This window comes from Sylvia atricapilla, chromosome 22 (genome assembly GCF_009819655.1).
Source record: "Sylvia atricapilla isolate bSylAtr1 chromosome 22, bSylAtr1.pri, whole genome shotgun sequence".
Classification (NCBI taxonomy): domain Eukaryota; kingdom Metazoa; phylum Chordata; class Aves; order Passeriformes; family Sylviidae; genus Sylvia; species Sylvia atricapilla.
In genome coordinates, this window is record NC_089161.1 from 6,741,039 (window position 1) to 6,761,952 (window position 20,914).

Below are 20,914 nucleotides of genomic sequence, written 5' to 3' on the forward strand. Positions count from 1 at the left end.
CAAAAGCTCCGAGATTTTACCTTCCTGGCAGATCTTTATGCACACGCCAGCAAAAAGCTGCCCCTGACAGACATAGGGATAAAAAGAGGGAGCCATAAAGCCGTGAAAAGTTTAAAGACATTTATTTAAAATACAATTTATAAAATGTTTTCTTTCCGGCGCACTTTTTTTTGGGGCGGGAACACACGGTACCGCATTCATCCTCCCCCTCCTCGGGATGAAGGCGCTTCCCACAGGAACGCCGCCGAGCCCTGCCCGCGGGCGGGACGTGTCCTGGGCACTGTGTCCTGGGCACCGTGTCCTGGCACCGGGACACAGCAAGGAACAGCCGGGAGAAGGAGATTTCAGTGCTGGAAAAGGGGATTTCGGTGCCGGAGGTCTCGGTGCCAGTGGTGGAATTTCGGTGTCAGACACGGAGGAGGCTGACCAGCCGCACCAGAAATCCAGTGGATTTGGGAGGTTTTTGGCTATTCAATGCTATTTTTAGGAATAACTAAGGAAAGGCGCAGTGACTACAGTTATTGCTGACGTCCTTCTCCCTCCCGCTCCCTTCTGGAGCTCATCCCAGCCCCCAGCCTGATGGGGATGACTGAGATCCTCCAAAAGTCACCAGGATGCATGGGGGAATCCCAGGGGAATCCCACCCCACCCTGAACCAGCTGCAAGGCTCATTAAGGTTCCAGCGGATCACTTGGATACACAGGTAGTTTCCATTTTCCCGTTTCTGTGGGATTTCAGCCTCATTTCCACACAGGGCTTTTTGTGCACATCAAGATTGGCTCATTCCCCCTTGAACCTACTGAAGGCAGCACGCGGATGCAGGAATCTGTCAGGAACCACCCAGGTTTCCGGGTCCTGGCCATTCCAGGAAGAGCATTTAGTGTTCATCCAATCCCTTGATATTGAGTGATCCTCAGCTTCATCCAGGGGGAACATCTCCGTTCCTGGGGAGCAGCAGCCTCCCCATCCTCTTCCCAGGAGCCAGATCAGGACAATCCTGTCCCTGAAGCCTCAGTGACTCCAGGGAGACGGAGGAATCATCCAGGCTTTCTCCAAGGCTGGTCTGGTTCCCGATTCTGCCATTCTGGGAGAGCTTGTACCGTCCCTGTGCCGCTGGGGCCGGACCCTCGGGATATCCCACTGCCCAATATCACGACCAGAGCAGCGCCAGAGCCTCTCCTCCTCCTCCTCCTCACATCCCCCTAATTCTTCACCGCCCAGCCCTCCGTGGCTGGACAGCAGGCAATTTCACAGGGTCACTCTGCATTCCCTTCTCCCCAAATACAAAAGAACCCAAAAAGGATGTATCTTAAGCTTTTCCTCAAAGCCAGCAGAGAATCAGAGCCAAGCTTTAACAGGAGCAAGATGTGAACTGGGTCCAACTCCGAGGCATCTGGGATAAGTATCCAGGAGTTCGCTTCCATGGCAGTGGAAATGTAGAAGAAGCGTGAGCTTGTCATCCCCAAGCCATCATACTCATGGAAATCCATTGGAATTTCGTTTGGAACACTCAACTACCTCTCTGGATTCAAACAAATGGCTCAAACCCTTCCCATGCACTCCGCGGATCCGAGATACAGAAAACAAACAGAAAACCAAACAAAAGAACGTAAAATCCTTGGAAACTGAACTCGTTCTGGAAGTGATGAGGACAACATGCGTGGCTGGGGAGGCTTCCCATCTTTTTTTTTTTTTTCTTTAAATGCCAGGTTTTGAGTACAACAAACGTTATTGCTGGCGCTCGCTCCAACCCGAGTGGGACACACACAATTCTCTGTGCCCGGCTGAGTCCGGCACAGCCCCTCGTGTCCCCCTGGCCGCGGGGATGGCCCTGCTGGGATCGCCGCTCACAGTGGGTGGAGAGGGGAGGTCACAGTGCCTGGGGCTGAAGGTCACAGTGGGCAGAGCAAAAGGGTCACAGTGCAAATCACCCCGGGAGGTCCTCTGGCCCGGGTCCATGTGTCCGTGCCGGCGGAACGGCGCCTCCGCCTCTATCTGCGCTGCTTGAAGCCCTGCGAGCCATCGGGGCCCAGCGGCTGCCGGATCACATTGTTGGGCTGCCTGGTGTCCTCGGGCTGCGAGATCCGCGGCGGCCTGCGGGGACAGAGGGGACGCAGCTAGAGCCTGCGGGGACAGAGCTGGGGCCCGTGGGGACACAGGGAGCACGGGTGAGGGAATGAGGTGTGGAATTCTGAGTGCCTTAGGGAAACGCCTACACCACATGCTCTGGGGTCCCCAGCACAAGAAGGACATAGAACAAGTCCCAAGGAGCCCGCCAAGGTGATCAGAAGGATGGAGCAGCTTTGCTGTGAGGAAAGGCTGAGGGAATTGGGATTGTTCAGCCTAGAACAGAGAATCTCTGGGGTGACCTAACTGTGGCCTTCCAGTGCCTGAAGGAGCCAACAGGAAAGACAGAGGGACTCTGGACATAAGCCTGGAGAGACAGGCCAAGGGGTAACGGTTTCCCACTGCCAGAGGGCAGGAATGGATTGAATACTGGGAAGGAAAGGAATTCCCTGTGAGAGTGGGGAGGCCCTCACACAGGTTGCCCAGAGAAGCTGTGGTCACCTCATCCCTGGAAGCGTTCCAAGGGTCCACAAATGTGGCACCTGGGGACACATTCAGTGGGGAACACAGCAGTGTCAGTCAATGGCTGGACTCTATGATCCTGGAGGGCTTTTCCAACCTGAATGATTCCATGATTTTTTGCCTCAACAGGCACTTCCCCTCACTTCCACATAGCAGAGGATCTGTTAACAGAGCCCTCCTCTCTCTGTGCTGGCCCAGCTGCACTCCCCAGGGAGCCCATCCCCACTAGTGCCAGGCAGGAATTCCCCCGAAGCCCGCGGGGCTGCTCTCACCTGTCCAGGATGGGCTTCTCCTGCTCCTCCTCGGGGCTGGCGCTGCCCAGGATGCGTTTCCTGGCCTCAGCGTACTCGGCCTCGCGCTGCGCCAGCGATTTGACAGGGAAGGCGGGGCGGCTGGCCGAGTTGGGGTTGCTGAGGACACCGTTGGTCGTGGGCCGCTTGAGGATGCGGATCTGGGGCGGAGGCCCCGTGGGAAGGCTGTCGTCCTGGATCACGATCGGCACTTTGGGAGGAGATTTGGACTTTCTGCTGTTGGGAAGAAAAACATGGGGTTGGTGCTTGTTTTCCATGGGGGTTTTCTGCCTGGCGTGTGAATTCCTTGTGCTCAGATGGTGTTCCTGTGATTAAGAGCAGCCTGGAATAATTAAAGACCTTGCTATAGTTCTAACTCTAAACTAGAGCAGTGGATTAGCTCAAAGGAGATGGAAAATCAGTCTCTGCTGTGTTTGACACCATTAAACTCTAGTGAAGGAAAGGGAACAGACACTAGGTAAAGTTTTAGCATTTCTAGTCGAAGATATCGGTATAAGCACCTTGATTTCATTCCCTGCAAGGATTTCTAGGGGTCCTCTCACCAGGATATCCAGCCTGTCAGTCCAACCCTGCCATTTCACTCCTGAGAGCTAGCCCTGGCCCCAGCTCACCATCTGAATGTTTTATAGCCCCTTTTCTGTGTGGAACTCCAGAGGATAAATCCCATGACTCTCTAATAATCAAAGGGCAAAAAAACCCCCAACAACAAAGGACTTGTCAGCAGTGATTAAAAACATTTCTGGTAAGAGAAAATAACACACCACTGCCCAGACCCAAAGGAAGCAGGAAAAGAAATTCTCCCTGATGCAAGACACAGTGAGTCAATCCAGAGCTGGGATTACCTGACTCACCCATTTCATCCCGTGAGTGCCTCTTTCTTACACGGCTTCCCCCAAGCTGGAGCTACATCCAGTCTGGAGGAACTGGCTCTGAAATCAAACCACTCTCAGAAGCTTTCTGCTGCCCTGCCACGGCTCCAAAGGGCCACCTAGTGGCACAGACACAGGGATTCCCTAATTCTCAACTCCGACCCAGCACTCCCTGCTGAGTTTGAAGCTGTTTCCCCACTATTCCCAACCCCCAGGCCTTCAGCTGTTCAACAGCACCTCAGGAAAATCAGGATTTTACCTCTCCTTCTGTGTGATCTTCAGCTTCTTTTCCAACCGTCTGTCTATTTCCTTGAAAAGAAAAAGAGAAAAGTAAAACCAAAAGTTTTTAATAAAATGAAGACCAATCTCAGTTTGGAGGTTGGAGTTTGAGCCTGTCTGGGCACACATTTAATTTCACTCTTCCAAATACTGATCTATAAAGGGGGAAGGAAGTGTTTGATTCCATCTGAGGATGACTTGGGAATCAAGAGGCGGCGAAAAGCAAAGTCACCATGGATAACCCATGAGAAAAGCAAAACCAGCACAAGTATTTTGCTGTAACCAGGAGTACACTCACAGCAGGCCATGGATCCAGTGCGGGATGCTCATGGCTCATTTAAACCACTTCAGCTGGCAAAAAAAACACCTATGAGGATAAACCCCACAGGATTCCACAGCAAGGTATTCCTGGATCCAGGCGGGGACCAGGCAAACCTGCCGGGCAGAGGAGCAGCAGCAGCCTTGGCTGGGGAAATCCACAGGCGCGATTCCAGGGGGAGCTGAGTCCCGAGCCCACAGCCGTGGGCAGGGCTGGCGGCAGGGCCACATTCCTGCCAGGAGAAGGCCCTGCCCTGCCCCACAGGCACACAGGGAGCCTCCCTGGGCTGCTCCGTGCCTTTCCACATGCTGCCGAGTCACCCATCACAGAGAGACACATCACTGCCAGCCTCACTGCCAGCCAGGGTCTGAGCATGTCAGCCTCTGCCTGAGGCTGGCATCCACCTCAGCAAAGGTGTTGTAACCAAAGCAATTACACAGAGAAACTCAGCTAAGGAGGAGCACAAAGCCAGGTTTCAACCCTCCTGCAGGTGACCTCCCCCAACCCCACGGGTATTTTTAGATCCTCACAACAGCTCTGTTAAAAGAGGCGCCAAAACAGCTTTTTGTGTTTGATTTAATCATCAAGGAAGGGGGGAAAACACTACCTGAGAGTGTCCTACTTTAGCCAGCTGATAACTGGCACTATAAAAGGAAATTCCAAACTTCTGGCAGGAGGCAGCTGCTCTGCTTTGAGGCCTGGCTGCTTCCCCATGCTGACAGCAGGAACCACAGCAAGCACAGCCTGGGAAAGGAACGGGTTTGGACAGAAATTCTCTGCCCCTGTGAGCAGGGAAGGAGCACAAGTCACTACAAGATGCCAAACCACAGTGTTGGCTGTCAGTCATACAGGCCACGGCAGCCTCCACCGAGAAGGGAATAAATCATTTCAGGAAGATAAAAGGTGGGTGGGAGGTTGAGTTTCCTACCCAACCCTGTCCTGGGAGGTAACAAAACCAGGCAGAGTTTCACAAGGCAGGTCCCAGCCAGAGCCTCCCAAGGAGGCCAAACACCTGCGGTTTCCTTCCTCTTCAAGGGGACTGGGAGGGTGGAAAATCCCACTCCAGTGCACCTCAAGGGGGAGGAAAATGTGTATGAGCTGCTTCCTGCGCCCCAAGAGAGGCACGGGAACAGGCAGCAGGGGGGTGGGTATCCCGGTGAGGATGGAGATGTCGTGGATCAGCTGGCATGGAAGCTGAACTGAGGGGAAGGGGTTGGCTCCTCACTGAGCCAGCCTAGGTGACATCATGGTCTTGAAACCACGTTTTAAGCCTCCAAGAGTTCACCACGGCTCCCAGGCCCTCCTAGAATATCCCCTATTAAATATTTCAGGGCACAGGGAGAGAGACAATAAGAAAATGGGGTGGAAGGGTGGGACAACACACTCAGGAGCCTCTCAAATCATTTCACTCCAGACAAAAAAGGGCTGCTGAGCCCTCAGGTGGGACCACAGGCACAGAGGTGTCACAAGCCACATGAAGGAACCATAGGGAAGGCTCTATTCTGCTCCCTCCTTCCTGGCAGAGGAGAGGCAGCCTTGCCAAAAGTCACATTTCTGCACTGCTGGTGGCTCTGAGGTGAGCCCTGGGGCTGCAGCTGTGGTCTGAATGCAGGACTGACTGTGAGACCCTGCAATAGCAGTGTCATCTTCACCTCTGCACCTGAGAACAGGTGATTTGTGTCACCGAGCCCCAGCGCTGCCAGACAGCACCACACATCCACACATGCTCTGAACACTCCAACAACCTGCAGCCTCCCCTGCCAGAGAAAAAATGAAACTCTACTCTGCTCAACACAAAAACTTATTCTAAGGAATACTTCAAAACCATCACAATTCCTTTACAGCCTTTTTTGCTCTTTCCCACTCTGGAGCAGGTCACTTGCAGTAAAATTCTTGATGTCTTCATCTCCCAAGCCCCAAAATTGCCAGTGGTCAGGGAGCAAACACTGGTCCTGGATCATAAACCAGCACCAAGACACTCAGCAGCTGCTCTGTGCTTGGGGAGCTCCTCATCAAGGATCACACAGGATCATGGAGGCTGGAAAAGACCCTGGATCACTGAGTCCACCCTGTGCCCAATATACCAGTAAGTGCATATCCAGGCCTTCCCTGGACACCTCCAGGGATGGGGACTCCAAACCTCCATGGGCAGCCCCTGCTAAGGCCTGACCACCCTTTCCATGGAGAAATTCCTCCTGCTGTCCATCCTGAGCCTCCCCTGGCCCAGCCTGAGGCCGTTCTCTCTCCTCCTGTCCCTGTTCCCTGGGAGCAGAGCCTGATTGTCCCAGCTCTCCCCTCCTGTCAGGGAACTGTGCAGAGCCACAAGGTCCCCCTGAGCTCCTTTTCTCCAGGCTGAGGCTCTTTCCCAGCTCCCTCAGCTGCTGCTGGTGCTCCAGCCCCTTCCTCAGCTCTGTTCCCTTCCCTGGACATGCTCCAGCCCCTCAGTGTCCTTCCTGCACAAAAGGGTCCCAGGACACGAGGTCCCTCAGCACAGGGGACAGGTCCTGCCCTGGGCTTGTGCCCACATCAGGCTGGCACAGGGAACAAAGCCAGGAGCAGCTAAAATATTCCCTAAATTCCAGCCTCAGCAGCTGATGGAAGCACTGTGCTCTCTGCGGAACACGAGGCTTCCTCCACATGTAGGGATCTTGGCAGAATAACATAAACCAATCATTCACATCAAGCACACACAAGCCTCTCCCACCCATCCCAACAACTGTCAGTCCTGCAGGATCCATGGAATTCCTGGCACTGCTCAGGGGATTCCAGCTGCCCCCAGGCATCCACTGAACTTTTGGGTAGAAAAAGTCTCCCTTTGTGTTTAAATAGGTGGTCAAAAGCAGCTCCTCACCTCACACACCTCTTGGTGCGTCAGAAATTGTGTTTTCTTTTAAACATAGGCACTGACTCCGCATTTTCCAGGAAGCTCAGTGTTCATTACTGGGATGTTTGGAATTGTAGGAAGGGAGCCTTTGAACACCACGTGCAGAGACAGCCCCAGCCACGAGCAGCCTCACAGCTCATGACAGGGATCACTGCACCAATTTAAAAGCAGAATCACCTTGGCACTGCTCATTTTTAATTAAAATCAAATCCCTGCTGCTGCTCCGCACGGATCCATCCGTCTGCTGATGTCATTCCCTCTCCTCTGCTGTGTCACGCTGTCATCGTGTGGGTAAGGAGATAAAATTAGGAGCTGACTCGGAGGGCAAATGCCAGAGGCACTAAAAGCACCACAGGCATGAGCTGTCTGCAGAGGCAGCTGGATTTGGGATCCGAGGACCTGGACAGGTGACTGTGGACAAAACCACAGTTATCCATCACCTGAGGGGCTCTTCCAACTCCCCCTTCCCAGACAAACTTATCTGTATCACCAAAAATGAAGCCTGGTTCACATCCCCGTGCAAAACCCCTCCCCAAAGATTAGTGAGAAATCTCATCCACCTATTTTTAGGGCTATTATTTGTGGATGCCAAACAGGACCCAAACAAACAGCCTGAAGGAGACTCTGTTCTCTGACATTTAGGCTGCATTTGTGGACAAGGACGTCATGGAAAGTGAGCTCCAGCCCCATCACAGCCATCCTTCCTACCCCCACCCATGAGGAAAACAGCAAAGGGGATCCATACCCTGCCCTGGAATGGAGACATGGATCCCAAGACATGAAGCTGCTGCTCAGATTCCACATTCCCATGGCCTGGCATCTTAAAGAGCCAGCCCAGCCATAAAGCTGATAGCTTGGGGGTGTTCCTGGTGAGCTGGAGACTCTCAACACCCCAAGAACAAGTCCTTCAGGAAGGGACAGCCCTGCAGAGCCTCCACGGGATGGAAGCACATTCCCAAGCAAAACCAGAATATTGCAAAGCCCAGTGGCCCAAGTCAGCCATGCTGTCGTCCAAAGAACGTTTTGGGAATAACTGCAATGCTCTGGACACGTACAAAGCGTTATCCCCCCATCCCTGCCAGCAGGGACTCTCCTAAACAATAAACACTGGCAGCTCCGAGCTCAGCTGATCCAGGGAAGGAATAGGGGGATAACCCCTGGCTGGTTTTTATCCCAAGTTCAGTGAGTGACCACACTCGAGGTGTGAGGACGGCAGAGACTTTGTAAAAATCACTTACACTGGGTGGGTATTTCCCCCTCTTCCTCCAAAATTCCTCTGCAGAAATCCAGAGGAGATCCCTACCACAGCACAGGGCAGTCCTGGTGCTCTCCTGGATCCCTGGTAACATGCCAAAGCTCTGGAAAACCATTAACCACATTCTCTGCTGTATTTACCCCCAGCACAACCTTCTACCCCTTCTCCCTCCAATACCATGAAATGTCAAACCCCTGAACAAGCAAATTTAGGCTGGAGTTGGATCCTCCCAAAACCACGGCCTTGTCTGCTCATTACAGCACTGCTAGATGTTCTGGCAATTCCAGACAGAGGCAAACTCCAAAGCCTGGTTAATGTTCTTTTCTTTAGAAAATAAAAACAAGTTTTAAGATCTGAGATCACCAAAGCTGTTGATGGGGACCTGAACCTGGAACTGCTTCCCCAAAACAACATCAGGAAAGAGCAGACGTGGGCAGTCCCTGATCTCCTCATTATCCACCTATTTGTCTCCTCCAAAGATAAATTAAACTATTAATTACTGCAATATTCCAATTCGTGAGGCTACTGGGAATCAGCCTGCTGCATTAATTCCTTCTCCCAATCACACTGCCACACTCAGGCCTGGCAGTGCCTGGCCCAGGAGAGCCCCAGGTGTTTTTGTCTCCATGGGTAGAACCTGCTCCTCGGCACCAGGGGATTGAGAAACAGGACATGGAGTATTTTTGGGAACAAGCCTGGCAGCGCCTCATGGCATTCCCAGCATGGATGTTTATGGTGCGGAAAGCAGCGGCTCCTTCTCCCTTGCTGCAATATCCCCAAACCAACCCTCATTTCCCACTGCTCATTCCCAACCTCCAAACTTCAAATTTCTTAACAAAAAACCTCCCTCTGCCCAAGCAACATCGAGCAGCAGAAACAGAAACTTCCATTCCCAGTTTAAAGACTTTTTTGGACCCGCTACAGCACCTACAGAAAACACTGGGTGAAAGCTTGCCCAAATTCTGGTGTGGGAAATCCAAATCCATCCTGGGCTCATCCCAGCACCATGGCAGCAGGACGGGGGGGATTCTGCCCCTCTGCCCTGCTCAGGTGAGACCTCACCTGCAGAGCTGCCCCAGCCCTGGGGCCCAGCACAGAGAGGACCTGGAGCTGCTGGAGAATCCAGAGGAGGCACCAGGATGGTCCCAGGGATGGAGCAGCTCTGCTGGGAGGAAAGGCTGGGAGAGCTGGGGGTGCTCACCTGGAGAAGAAAAGCTCCAGGGAGAGCTCAGAGCCCCGTCCTGTGCCTGAAGGGCTCCAGGAGAGCTGGAGACAGACTGGGGACAAGGGATGGAGGGACAGGAAACTTGGCTTCAAACTAAACAGGGACTGCTTAGATTGGGATATTTGGGATTAATCGTTCCCTGTGAAGGTGGGAGGAGGCTGGGATGGAATTCCCAGAGAAGTTGTGGCTGCCCCTGGATCCCTGGAAGTGTCCAAGGCCACACTGGACAGGGCTGGGAGTAGCCTGGGACAGTGGAAGGTGTCCCTGCCCATGGCAGGACATGGAATGGGATGAGCTTTAAGGTCCCTCCAACCCAAACCATTCTGGGATTCCATGACCCTCACAGCCCTGACACCAAAACCCAGTTTTCCTCAAGGACACAGTTCCTGCACACCCCAACCTCGTTACTGTGGCCTCTGACCACAGCAGCCATTAGCAGACGGAGGTCACACTCCAAAATATTTCCCTCCTGACTCTGCTGGACTTCAATCCCATTCAGCAACTCCAAGTGACAGCAGCTGAAACCTTCAGATCCAATGACCTGGAGCCTTTGCTGGCAGGTGACACCCACCCCACCCTCACAGGTTCATTTAGGTGACAGACAGGAGACATTCTGCCACCTCAGGTGACCTGTCCTCCCTCCGCACTGTGACACAAGCAGGGGACAAGCCCCGGCCCCAAGGCCAGGACAAAATCCATTCCCAGCCTTTGGCTGCTCCCATCCTCCCAGAGTGGCCAATAACTGGGACGTGGGGCAGCTTTTCCCTTCCTGGAGGGACTAGTGAGGAACAGCTGGGATCAGTGGGTGCCACTGGGGAGGCTGGAGGCAGCAGCTGGGAATCTGCAAACCCCGGGGGGAAAAAGACACACAAGGAGATTAATTCCATGGGGTTTTTTAACCTGTTTTAGATTGCCAGAGTAATGTTTGACCTGCAGAGAACCAGGCAATGTCCTGAGCTGGAAGGAACCCACAGGGATCAGAGTCCAACCCCTGGCTCTGCAGAGACACCCCAACAATCCCACATTCTCCAAACTCTCCTGGAGCTCTGGCAGCCTCAGGGCCATGCCCATTCCCTGGGGAGCCTGGGCAGTGCCCAGCACCTTCTGGGGAAAGAACCTTTCCCTGATCTCCTACCTAACCCCCCCGGTACAGCTCCAGTCATTCCCTCACAGGGCAGAGAAGAGAGCTGTCTCCCCCCTTGGGATGAAGTTGAAAGAGAATCTGACCTGAAATCAATTACTAAGACTCTGACACAGTCAAATTTCAATGGGCAAAGGAATAACCAGTTAATCCATGAGTCAAGCACCAATTCCAAGCTGAGGATCACCCATGATACACTCCAGTTCTGGAGCCCAGCTTCCCCCTAACATTTAATTATTGGTTCCACCAGCTAAACAGATCCGAGTGTCACCAAATGACCCCTCATTTGTGTCTTCCAGCTGGGCCACACAACACAACAGAGAAACAAACCAGGAATTAAGCCCCATTAGCGTTTTCTGACCCAGACTGGCCTTTGAAGCCCTTTCCACCCTCACTCCTAACTCAGACAACTCACACGTTACGCACGCCCTGGTTTTCCATCTGTAACTCCTGGACAAGCAAAACCTCCCCATTCCACAGACATTCCAGGCTCTAATTAGACACCAGGGAGGTGACAGGGATTTAGAGCTCTCACGGAGTTCTGCTGCACCCTGTGGCCCTGGGATTCCTGGGACAGGAGACAATGCCAGAGCAGAGGGCACCTGCCTGCCATGGTCGCTCAGGGGTGGCACTCCCAAGGAGCTGTTCCATTTTGGGGGCAATTCTGATGGCACAAGACCAAGAGACAAATGGAAGCCACGTTAGACACCTACCCATCCAGCAGAGGATTTGTTTTACAGCTCCCTGAGTGACCAAACTGAAACAGAAGGGCTGTGTCAGGTTTTGGGGAGTTTTCTTCAACCTAATGAGATTCTCCTAGAGCCTGATTTGGGAAAGCTGCAAGAGGGAAATGAAGTGAATTTTAATTAGGAGGCCACAAGATCTCTGCTCAGCCAAGAGCTGCCTCTTGCTAACAAACCTTCAAGGCCTGAGCAGAAGTTCTCAGCCTCACCAAAAACTACAAACACAAACGCCCAGAACTAAAAATCTGATGTATTTGCTTTCCCAAGGAACACCCTGTGGGTGGTATATTAAAAAATTACATGCTGGAACACAGGCAATGTAACCCAAAAACCTACCATGGATCTCCTGCTGCCTCTCTACTGTTCCCTCACATGCTGAATGGCCTAAAAAATTAAATAACTTAGGTTCTCAACAGTGTGAAGGATCAGCATCACAGAATCAGAGATAGTTTGGTCTGGAAAGGACTAAAAACCCATCCAGTGCCACCCTTGCCATGGGCAGGGACACTTTCCACTGTCCCAGGCTGTGCCAAGCCCCGTCCAACCTGGCCTTGGACACTTCCAGGGATCCAGGGGCAGCCACAGCTTCTCTGGGCACCCTGTGCCAGGGCCTCCCACCCTCAGAGGGAGGAATTTCTTCCCAGTATCCCACCTAACCCTTCCCATTCCCTCTTGTCCTGGCACTGTCAGAACAGGATGTGTTTGAAGCTGTTCCTTGGTGTCTCTGCTCTATTCCAGCCTCCTCATGAGCACCAGCCATGACTGCCACGCCATGTGCCTTTACGTTTGGATCCATCTTGTGCTGCCTTGGACGGAAAAAAAGAACCATGGAATGTCCTCAGCTGGAAGGGACCCACAGGGATCAATCCAACCCCTGGCCCTGCACAGACACCCCAACAATCCCACCCTGGGCATCCCTGGCAGCGCTGTCCAAATGCTCCTGGAGCTCTGGGGCCGTGCCCATTCCCTGGGGAGCCTGGGCAGTGCCCAGCACCCTCTGGGGAAGAACCTTTGCCTGATCTCCAGCCTAAACCCTCCCCTGGCACAGCTCCAGCTGCCCCCTCAATCCTGTTCCTGATCATAGGGCAGAGACCAGAGCTGCCCCTCAGGAGGAGCTGCAGGTGCTGCTGATGCTACAGCAGAGCTCCTCCTGCCCCTGTTCCTCTTTCCCCACCTCCTATAGCTGTAACTCTGGGACACTTGCATGTCCCCAGGTGCACCAGCATCCATCAGGACCACAAGAACCACGAGACAAGGGCAGGCTGAGCTCTTCTGCACTCATCCTGCTCAGCACCCCGCTTCCTGTGGGCACCAACAGCAGCTCCAGGGCTCCTTCCTGCCAGGCATGGAGTAAAATCCCCTTCCTGACCCCCAGGGCTGGCCCAGGGCAGCTCCTGCTCCCTCTCCCACCCTGCACAGGCTTGCTTCCCACAGCCCTCCAACTGCTCCCACAGGCATCCAGAGCCCAACAACTGCAAGAGCAGCTGCTCCTCCGGCCAGTCCAACAGGGAGCGACTGAGGGGGCTGGGAAAGGGGCTCAGCCTGGAGAAAAGGAGCTCAGGGGCGACCCTGTGGCTCTGAGCAGCTCCCTGACAGGAGGGAACAGCCGGGGCGTTGGGCTCTGCTCCCAGGGAACAGCAACAGGAAGAGAAGGAATGGCCTCAGGCTGTGCCAGGGGACGCTCAGGTCCGACATCAGGAGGAACTTCTCTGTGGAAAGGCCTTAGCAGAGGCTGCCCAGGGAGGTTTGGAGTGTCCATCCCTGGAGGTGTCCAGGGAAGGCCTGGATGTGGCACTCAGTGCTCTGGGGACAAGGTGGGCATCAGGCACAGTGTGGACTCCATAATCCTGGAGGGCTTTTTCAACCTCAAGGATCGTGTGATTCCCCAGAGAATCTCCTTGCTCACCAGCACGAGCACCACTGAGGTTATGAGTGTGAATAATCACCAGTTTGGACTGGAAAAGGGTGTGAGAAAGGGCAAGTGACAGGGATTTTTCCTTCTAAGGAAAAGCACCTGAGAGGTACTAGCAGGAAGGACAAACTGGGAAGATGCTCCACGGCAGGATTGGAGCAGTGGGACCATTTTAAACCATTACTCAAGGCCGAAGTCATCAGCTCCCGAGGCTCCAGCCATGCCCCTGCATGGAGCGGTTTCAGGAGCGCTGGAATTAACTCCGTCGCCAGGCACGAGGCTCCCGCTGGGCGCAGCCCCCGGCCTTGGCAGGAGGGGCGGGCAAGCAGCTCTGCTGCCAGCCTGGCACTGGCCCCTCTTGGGCGTTGAGTTACAGCCTCTATTTTGCTCCCCTGGCTCTGGCGAGGTGTAACCCAATCCCTTGCCCACAATCCCGTTCAGGCTCCTCACTGAGGCCCAGTCCGGAGGTCCTTCTGCCCCCTGATCCTCAACGACCCCGAGGAACTCATTAAAAGCAGAGTTTGCTTGGCGAAGTTTCCTCTCCCCGCGAACACCCCGCAGAGCAGCCGCCTACACTCCCGCTGAAACAGTCACTGTATTTGCAAGCACAGCACTCACAAACCCTCGGGGTCTCTCAGCGTGACAGACACGATGCCGATTCCAGCTCCTGAGCCGCTGTTAAAGCAGGGGCCCAGCTCTACGTGGCCAGGCTGGGACTCCCCTCGTTCTGCTCGAGTGAAGGAGCACGTTCCGATCAAGGGGCAAAAGGCTTTTGGGTGTGTGTGCGTCCGCAGCCCCCGCGCTGTGCCCACAGCCCCGCCGGAGGCACTGCCACGCTGGGCACGCACATTTTGGCTCTGCTCGCCGCCCTCCTGCTTCACCTCCCCCGGCAACCGGAGCTTTCTGCGGGGCTGGGCCGCGACCCCGCCGAGCCTCCGCTGCCACCCCGCCGGGCCGAGAGATTTGGACATCGAGGAGCACGCGGGGCGCCGGAGGACGGGCAAGGAGCTGCTCCAAGGAGGGACCTGAAGGGGGAGTGAAGAACCGGCGAACAGCGGGGCTGGGGGCGGCCCGCAGCCCCCTGCGCCGAGAGAGGCCGCGGTCCCTTTAAGAGGCCTAGCAGCGCCGCGGGGCCGCAGAGCCGCCGGATGCGTCCCGCCGCCTCCTCAGATAGCGCCGCGCCGCCCGCCCGCGTCCCCTCGGCCGCACCGCGCCGCCCCGCGCTGCCGCCCTCACCCCACTGTCGGCAGCCTCCTCCCAGCTCTCCGCGACCTCCTCATCTTCCATTTTAATTCCCGTCCGCCGCCGGGCCCGCGCCCCGCGCATGCGCGCGCCGCCCGCCGGCCCGCGCCCGGCAACGCACGCGCAGGCCGCGGAAAGGGCGGGAAACGGGGGCGAGGGCGCGGCGCCACAGCGCCCCCTGGCGGCCGGGAGGACCAATCTCAGGGCAGGTGTTCAGGAGTTGAGGCGTTTTCCCTTAATTTTAGTGTTTTCCTTAAATTTTAAGGTGTTTTCCCTTAGTTTGAGCGTGTTTTCCCTTTGAGGTAATTTCCCACGATTTTGAGGTGTTTTTCCTTACTTTTGGTGTGTTTTCTCTTAATTTTCCGGTTTTTTTTGTGTTTTCCTATAGGTTTTTTTATATTCTGGGGTGTTTTTCCTTAATTTTTGGGTCTCTTCTCTTAGTTTTAGGACATTTTCTCTTAATTCTGAGTAGTTTCTCCCTAATTTTGGGTATTGGACAAATCTCTCCCCAAATTTAGGCTATTTCAGCCACCAGTCCAACCTCTGGTTCCTCCTGCAGACGTCAAGGTGACCGTGTGCCCTTCCATCCTCCAACTGGTGCCTCTTCATTTAAGCCCAAAGCTGCTCTTATGAAATACAATGATCAGCTCCAGCTTTTAGAACATCAAAAATTCCCCAAGAGCCCATAATTTCTTAAAGTTTTCTCATTTATATCCAAAATATTCACCACACCAATGTTCTCCTTTGAGCTCTGAGCAATACAAAAGTTTTTGGAGTGGAATTTGGATTTCCTTTTCTTCGCTCAAAAATTAACTGCCCCTTCAGCATCCTAAAATAAAACTAACTTACAAACAAGCAGTTACAGAACCTACCCTTAAATCCTTAACTTTTTCTCCAAATTCCCACTAAAGTGCCAGAATTTGCCGGCAGATGGCGACGGCATTCCTAAAAATATCGCAAAAAACCTCCAGCTAAAATAAATCCTAATCCCTGTGGTCTGTCCCAACCCTGCGTCTCCTGCTCCTCTGCCAAGCCCAAAATTTGGGCAGGGAACCTCCGGACAACCCCCACAGGCGGATTTTGAGGGGCTGTTTATCCAAGGTGGAACTGTTGGAGGGGATCTGGGGGCTGTGCAGTGCCCCAGGGGTGTTAAATCCTTGGATTTCAACTCTTTGGGTAGCTCAGCGGGGTGGAATACAGTGTTTCCCCTCCTTGGGAATGCTGCCCATGGAGGAAAAGTTGCAGCAGCCTGGGATTGTTTCTATCCATCCTCTGGGATTTTCCACAAGGCAACGTGAACTTATTTTTCCAGCAGCCAGTGCCTGGCATGGTTGGCTCGATCCCTTCCAGCGCTGTTTCCTTGGATGTCTCCTTCCATCGTGCTGTAAAAAAATCCCCTTCCCAGCCATGCTTGACCCCGAACATCCCCAAAACCCCGGCAGGATCCATTGGGAATGCAACACGGATGGTTGTATCACACCCCAAGGGTACTCCCCTGGTGGAGGACAAACCCCACACGTGTCCCCAGGTTATCCCAACCCTCCACAAAGCACCTGGGACATCCCACGGCTCCTCACCGGCAATCCCCGCTCTCCATGAGGCTTCTGGAGCATCCCCTCGGGCAGGGCGTGGGCCCGGGATGCTGAGCAGGCTCCTCCATGCGGGATGCGTGTCTGTGGCAGACAGACAGAGAGGCAGTGATTACCTTTTCCCTGGAGAATAATGTCCCCACCACAACCCGCCACCGGGATCTGATCCCAAAACACAGCCCCGAGCAGAGATGTTCCCCCATGGAATGGCTGCGCTCCCCCCTTCCCTCACCTCCATGGGAAGAGGGGCACCACAGCCCTCCAGGAACAGGTCACATCCCGCCTCCCAGCTGAGCCCTCAGATGCTCCAGGTCTCTCAGGGATACGTAGGGACATGGCAGGGCTGCACGAAGCGCTGAGGGGCACCCCTGCGGCCAGGGCAGCTCGCCGTACCCCGGCTGCGCCTCCTGGGGCTGTGGATGAGGGCGGGAAAGGGGGAAGGAGCGGGGACGGAGAGGGAAAAGGAACGGGACCCGCCCTGTCACCTCCGCCTCAGCGCCGACCTCTCCAACATGGCGGCCTCACCCTCCCGCCTCTCCCAACATGGCGGCGGGAATAATTTCAACATGGCGGCAGGATCGTCCAAACAGAGCGGCCACCACGCTGCGCCGCGAAGCGAAGACTTGACCTTCCCATCATGGCGCGACCAAAACACCCGGCCCATTCCCACCCCTCATCACGTGATGCCAAGGGGAGGTCCCGCGCCTGCGCACTGCCGGGCCGGCGCGGCCGGGACAGCGGCGGGAGGGCGGGGAGGGAAGATGGCGGCGCCGGTCGGAGCCGTCACCGGGGCGACGCAGCGGCCCCGCCGCCCGCAATCCTGAGGGCCCAGCCTGGCTCGGCCCGGCGGCAGGTGAGAGCAGCCCCACGGTGCGCTTCCCCGGGCGGGGCCATTCCCCGGGGAGCGGGGCGGCGGGACGGGCCCCTCAGGGCGGGACAGGCCTGGTGTGGAGGGGACCGCATTTGAGAGGGCAGCTCCTGTCCCAGCCCATGTCCCAGCCCCTCACAGCGTTTTGAGGGGTCGCTGCGGAGGGCAGAGCTCACGGGGGGATTGTAGCCCCTTGTGGGAGGAGTGAAGCCCCTTCTCAGCTCTGGGGTACGGGGTGAAGGCGGCCCCCGGCTCCCTTAGGGCGAGGAGAAGGCAAATCCTATCGCCCTGAAAGCCGTGTTGCCCCCTGAAAAAGCCGTGTTTCTCCCCTGAAAGCTGTGGTTTTTTTCCCCAAAAGCCAAGCTTCCCCCCTGAAAGCAATGTTCCTCCCCTAAAATCCATGTTTCCTCCTCCAAAAGACAATTCCTCAAAAACCTCGTGTTTCCCCAGAAAAGCCATATGTTGTCCCTAAAAGCCACATTTCCCCAGAAAACCTCGTGTTTCCCCCTTAAAGCCGCGTTTCTCTCCTAAGACCTCTGTTTTCCTCCCTAAAACCCATATTTTCCCCAAAATAGCCGTGTTCCCCCTTAAAAGCCATATTTGCCCCAAAACTCCATCTTTCCCCCAAAAAGCCATATTCTCTACGCCCTACCCCCCCCCCCCCCAAAAAAACAAAACAAAACAAAAAAAAAAAAAACACCCTTTTTTCTCCTAAAAGCCCTGTTTCCCCAAAATTCAGTGCTGGCACGGGGTAGTGCCAAGGCACAGGCTGGCAGTGCCGGCGGTGGGGGGAACCGGCTTTTCTGGGGGAGATACGTGGCTTTTCGGGGGAGAACACGGCTCTTCGGGGATGGAAACATGGCTTTTTGGGGACACATATGATTTTTACGGGGGGAAACACGGCTCTTTGGGGGGCAGACATGGCTGGGGGCGCTGGGGCTGCCCCCAAAGCCTCAGCTCGCGTTGGGTACGTGTGCAAACAAAGGTGAGGCTCCGTCTCCGCTTGTTCTCTGTGTGAATCCGCATCTCCCCTCAGTCGCGTGCCGGGTGTGTGTCAATCCCTCGATTTCAGTCCGGGAATCGCGGTGTCGGAGCAGCCGAGGTGCCCAGCTCGGCACCCCCGGGGCTTTGGGGTGTCGCTCCCCATTGTCTCCGCTGCCGATCTCCGCTTGGCGCTTTGGGAACGGCTTTATTTGGGATCATGTTCTTGTCACGGTGGGGCTGGGCTGAGTAGCCGCTGCAGGGCTCGGCAGGAGCATTATCTCATCTTCCTGAACCTCTTGGCTTTTCCAGTCTCATTTTCTAGTCGTATTTTTCAATGGGGCCGGGCATTTCTCCGGAGCAGTGAGAGCAGGGCCGGGGTGTCTCACTGTTAATGACCTGAACTCCAAGGAATGCTCAGAGCAGGAACAAAAGGGGAGTCAGGAATGCTGGTCTGCGGAACAGGGATGGGAGATAACTCCGGGATTGCCGGGAATGTCGTTTGTGCTCGGATGGCTTTAATCATCCCTGGGAGCCGGCTCGGGTCAGCGGCTGGAGCTCTTCCCCTTGGCTGAAAGGGACGGGAATTGCAGTGAATTCCTGTGGAGGAGCTGCTGTCCTAAATCCGCACCCTGGCTGGGAAGGGTCCTTTCCTCACCTGTCCTTCAGGAGCAGAGTCCCCCAGGCTCGGGGACAGTGCTGTGGTGTCCTGACAAAGTGCTTTATGTCATGACGTAACCCCGCAGCTGAGGCTTGGCCCTTCTGGAGATCAAGAGCCAGAGTGGGAGGTTTCCTCATTCCCACAGCCCTGGGTGTTCCCTGCACCATCTCTCCTTCCTTTTCCTTATGCTGATGCCAGAGAAAGGCTGAAAACCGGGAATTTTTTCCCTTAGGTTGTGTCCCTCTGGGCTTAGGCTTTCCTTGGTGTCTCAAATGGGAGAGAAGAGAGCAGAATTCAAGCTATTTCATAGAATCCAGAAGGGGTTGCATTGGAAGGGCTTTACAGACCATCCCTGCCATGGGCAGGCACACCTTCCCCTATCCCAGGTCTCTCTAAGCCCTGTCCAGCCTGGACACTTTTTTCCAGGGCAGGGTGGTGCCTGTCCTGCACACTGTGTTGTTCCATAGTGTTGGATTCCATCCTGTTCTCCAAGAGTTCTGTGTCTCCATGCTCAGGCAGCAGCAGAGCCACATCCCGTGGTTGTTTTGGCATGGCAGGGATGTTTGTGCATGTTTTTCCTGCTGTGCTCCCTGGAGTTTTCCCTGACAGGTGACTCCACCCAGGCAGCACTGCTTTTCCAGGGTGGCAGGTGAAGCTCTTAGATTCAGAAAGGCTCTGGACAGTTTTATCATTTTCTCTCATGGCTTTTTACAGGCAGCATGTAGGATTTTAAATTTCAATTGGAGTTTACTTCAGCCTTTATTCCCCAGGACTCTGCTTTTCCCTGCATTTGGCTGCAGGAGCAGCCCCTGAAGGAAGCTCACCTGCAGGACACGTGTTCCTGCCCTGCCTGGGCTTGGAATGAAGGTGGGGTTGGTTTATTCCCACTGCTGAACGTGTGTGACCTTTGATTTGGGGATTTCGGATTTGGGCACCTTCTGGAGAGGTGTTTGCTCCCAGGGAGAGCTGGGATGTGCTCCTCATCCCATCCTTAATCCCGGGAAACGTAACGCATACGGCAATCTGCGCGTCTGCCAGGAGCACCAGCGGCGGCAGGTTTGGTGTGGGAGCACGGGGATGGTCTGGTTTTGCATTCCCAGCACGCGGCTGATCTGTGGAGTTCTGTTCCCAGGACTTCCAAGGGGTGCTGGGTTTGGGCACAGCCTGCTTCCATCCTAGCCACTTCCACAGGATGTGAGCGAGGGCTGCTGGAAAAGGCTTCCCACTCTCTTGTGTAAACAGAGCTGCGCCTCCAAGGGAAGTGATTTTTCCCTGTGTGTTCCGTCAGGGCAGGCTTTGCTGGAAAACATCCATTCAGGATTTTCCTAAGGCTGGAGGTGGGTAAGCTTCAGGCTTTGACTTGGGAAAGGCAGCATCCTCTGGAGATGGCTGTGAGGGCTTAATAAAGGTGTTGAAGCTAGAGGCAGGCTCAAGTTTGGCCCAAATCTGGGTAAAAGCTGGAAAGAGGCCTCTGGGAAGTGCTGGGGTGCTCCAGGAGTGTTTCTCCTTCCAGAGCACGTTTCCTGCCCCGAGTGGTGCCACTGGTGTCTCTCCGGGCTGTCCCCAGCAGCATCCAGGCTACGCTGCCAGGAGCAGCCAGCACAGCTTGTGATGGAGCTGGGAAATCCAGGTCAGAATTCCTTTTGAACTTGCCTGTGTCGCTGCATCAAGCAGACCTGGGGTGACACATCCACGTGAAAATCGTGGCTTGTGTTGAGCAACCTGCAGGAATCAGGGCTCTTCCTGTCAGGAATTTGCTGTTTCAGGAGCTGCTTTGGACTGTGTTCTCTCCCCCATTTCTATGGCAATCTTTAAATATTTATTTTTGCTTATCGAACTCCCACTGCAACATCTGTGACTGAGAATCCTTGTTTTCCCCCCATGGGAAACATGGATGCAGCTCAGGCACCAGCAGTTGGCAATTCCACTGCATCTCTCCCCGGGCTCCAGACTCCTTTGGAAGCATTTCACTGGCTCGTTTTGTCTTGTGCTTGTGCAAGTTTTTTCATGATTTGGGGTTTTGGAGACATAAGGTAAGTTGGCAGA

The 20,914-nt window shown here is 54.8% G+C and overlaps 2 protein-coding genes across 8 annotated transcripts in view; one reads left to right on the forward strand and one right to left on the reverse strand.

Moving 5' to 3' along the window:
- Positions 1-106: 106 nt before the first annotated feature.
- On the reverse strand, positions 107-16,907 carry SZRD1 (SUZ RNA binding domain containing 1). Of its 5 annotated transcripts, none has more exons than XM_066334441.1 (5): positions 16,591-16,907; positions 16,323-16,442; positions 4,029-4,078; positions 2,862-3,113; positions 107-2,094 (listed from the first exon to the last, which is right to left on the reverse strand). In XM_066334441.1, the coding sequence occupies exons 1-5, from the start codon at positions 16,594-16,596 to the stop codon at positions 1,992-1,994; spliced, it is 531 nt and encodes a 176-aa protein (XP_066190538.1). In that variant the 5' UTR covers positions 16,597-16,907; the 3' UTR covers positions 107-1,991. The 5 variants fall into 5 exon arrangements, with proteins under 5 accessions (XP_066190538.1, XP_066190537.1, XP_066190536.1 ...); XM_066334440.1 differs by having other exon boundaries at positions 2,862-3,116; XM_066334439.1 differs by lacking the exon at positions 4,029-4,078 and having other exon boundaries at positions 16,347-16,442.
- Positions 16,908-17,082: 175 nt separating this feature from the next.
- The window catches only part of FBXO42 (F-box protein 42), a 45,211-nt gene continuing 41,379 nt past the window's right edge, over positions 17,083-20,914 (forward strand). For all 3 annotated transcript variants that reach the window (XM_066334445.1, XM_066334447.1, XM_066334446.1), the window contains exon 1: positions 17,083-17,211. The gene's annotated coding sequence lies outside the window, so the exon portion shown is untranslated. The remainder of the gene's footprint in view (positions 17,212-20,914) is intronic.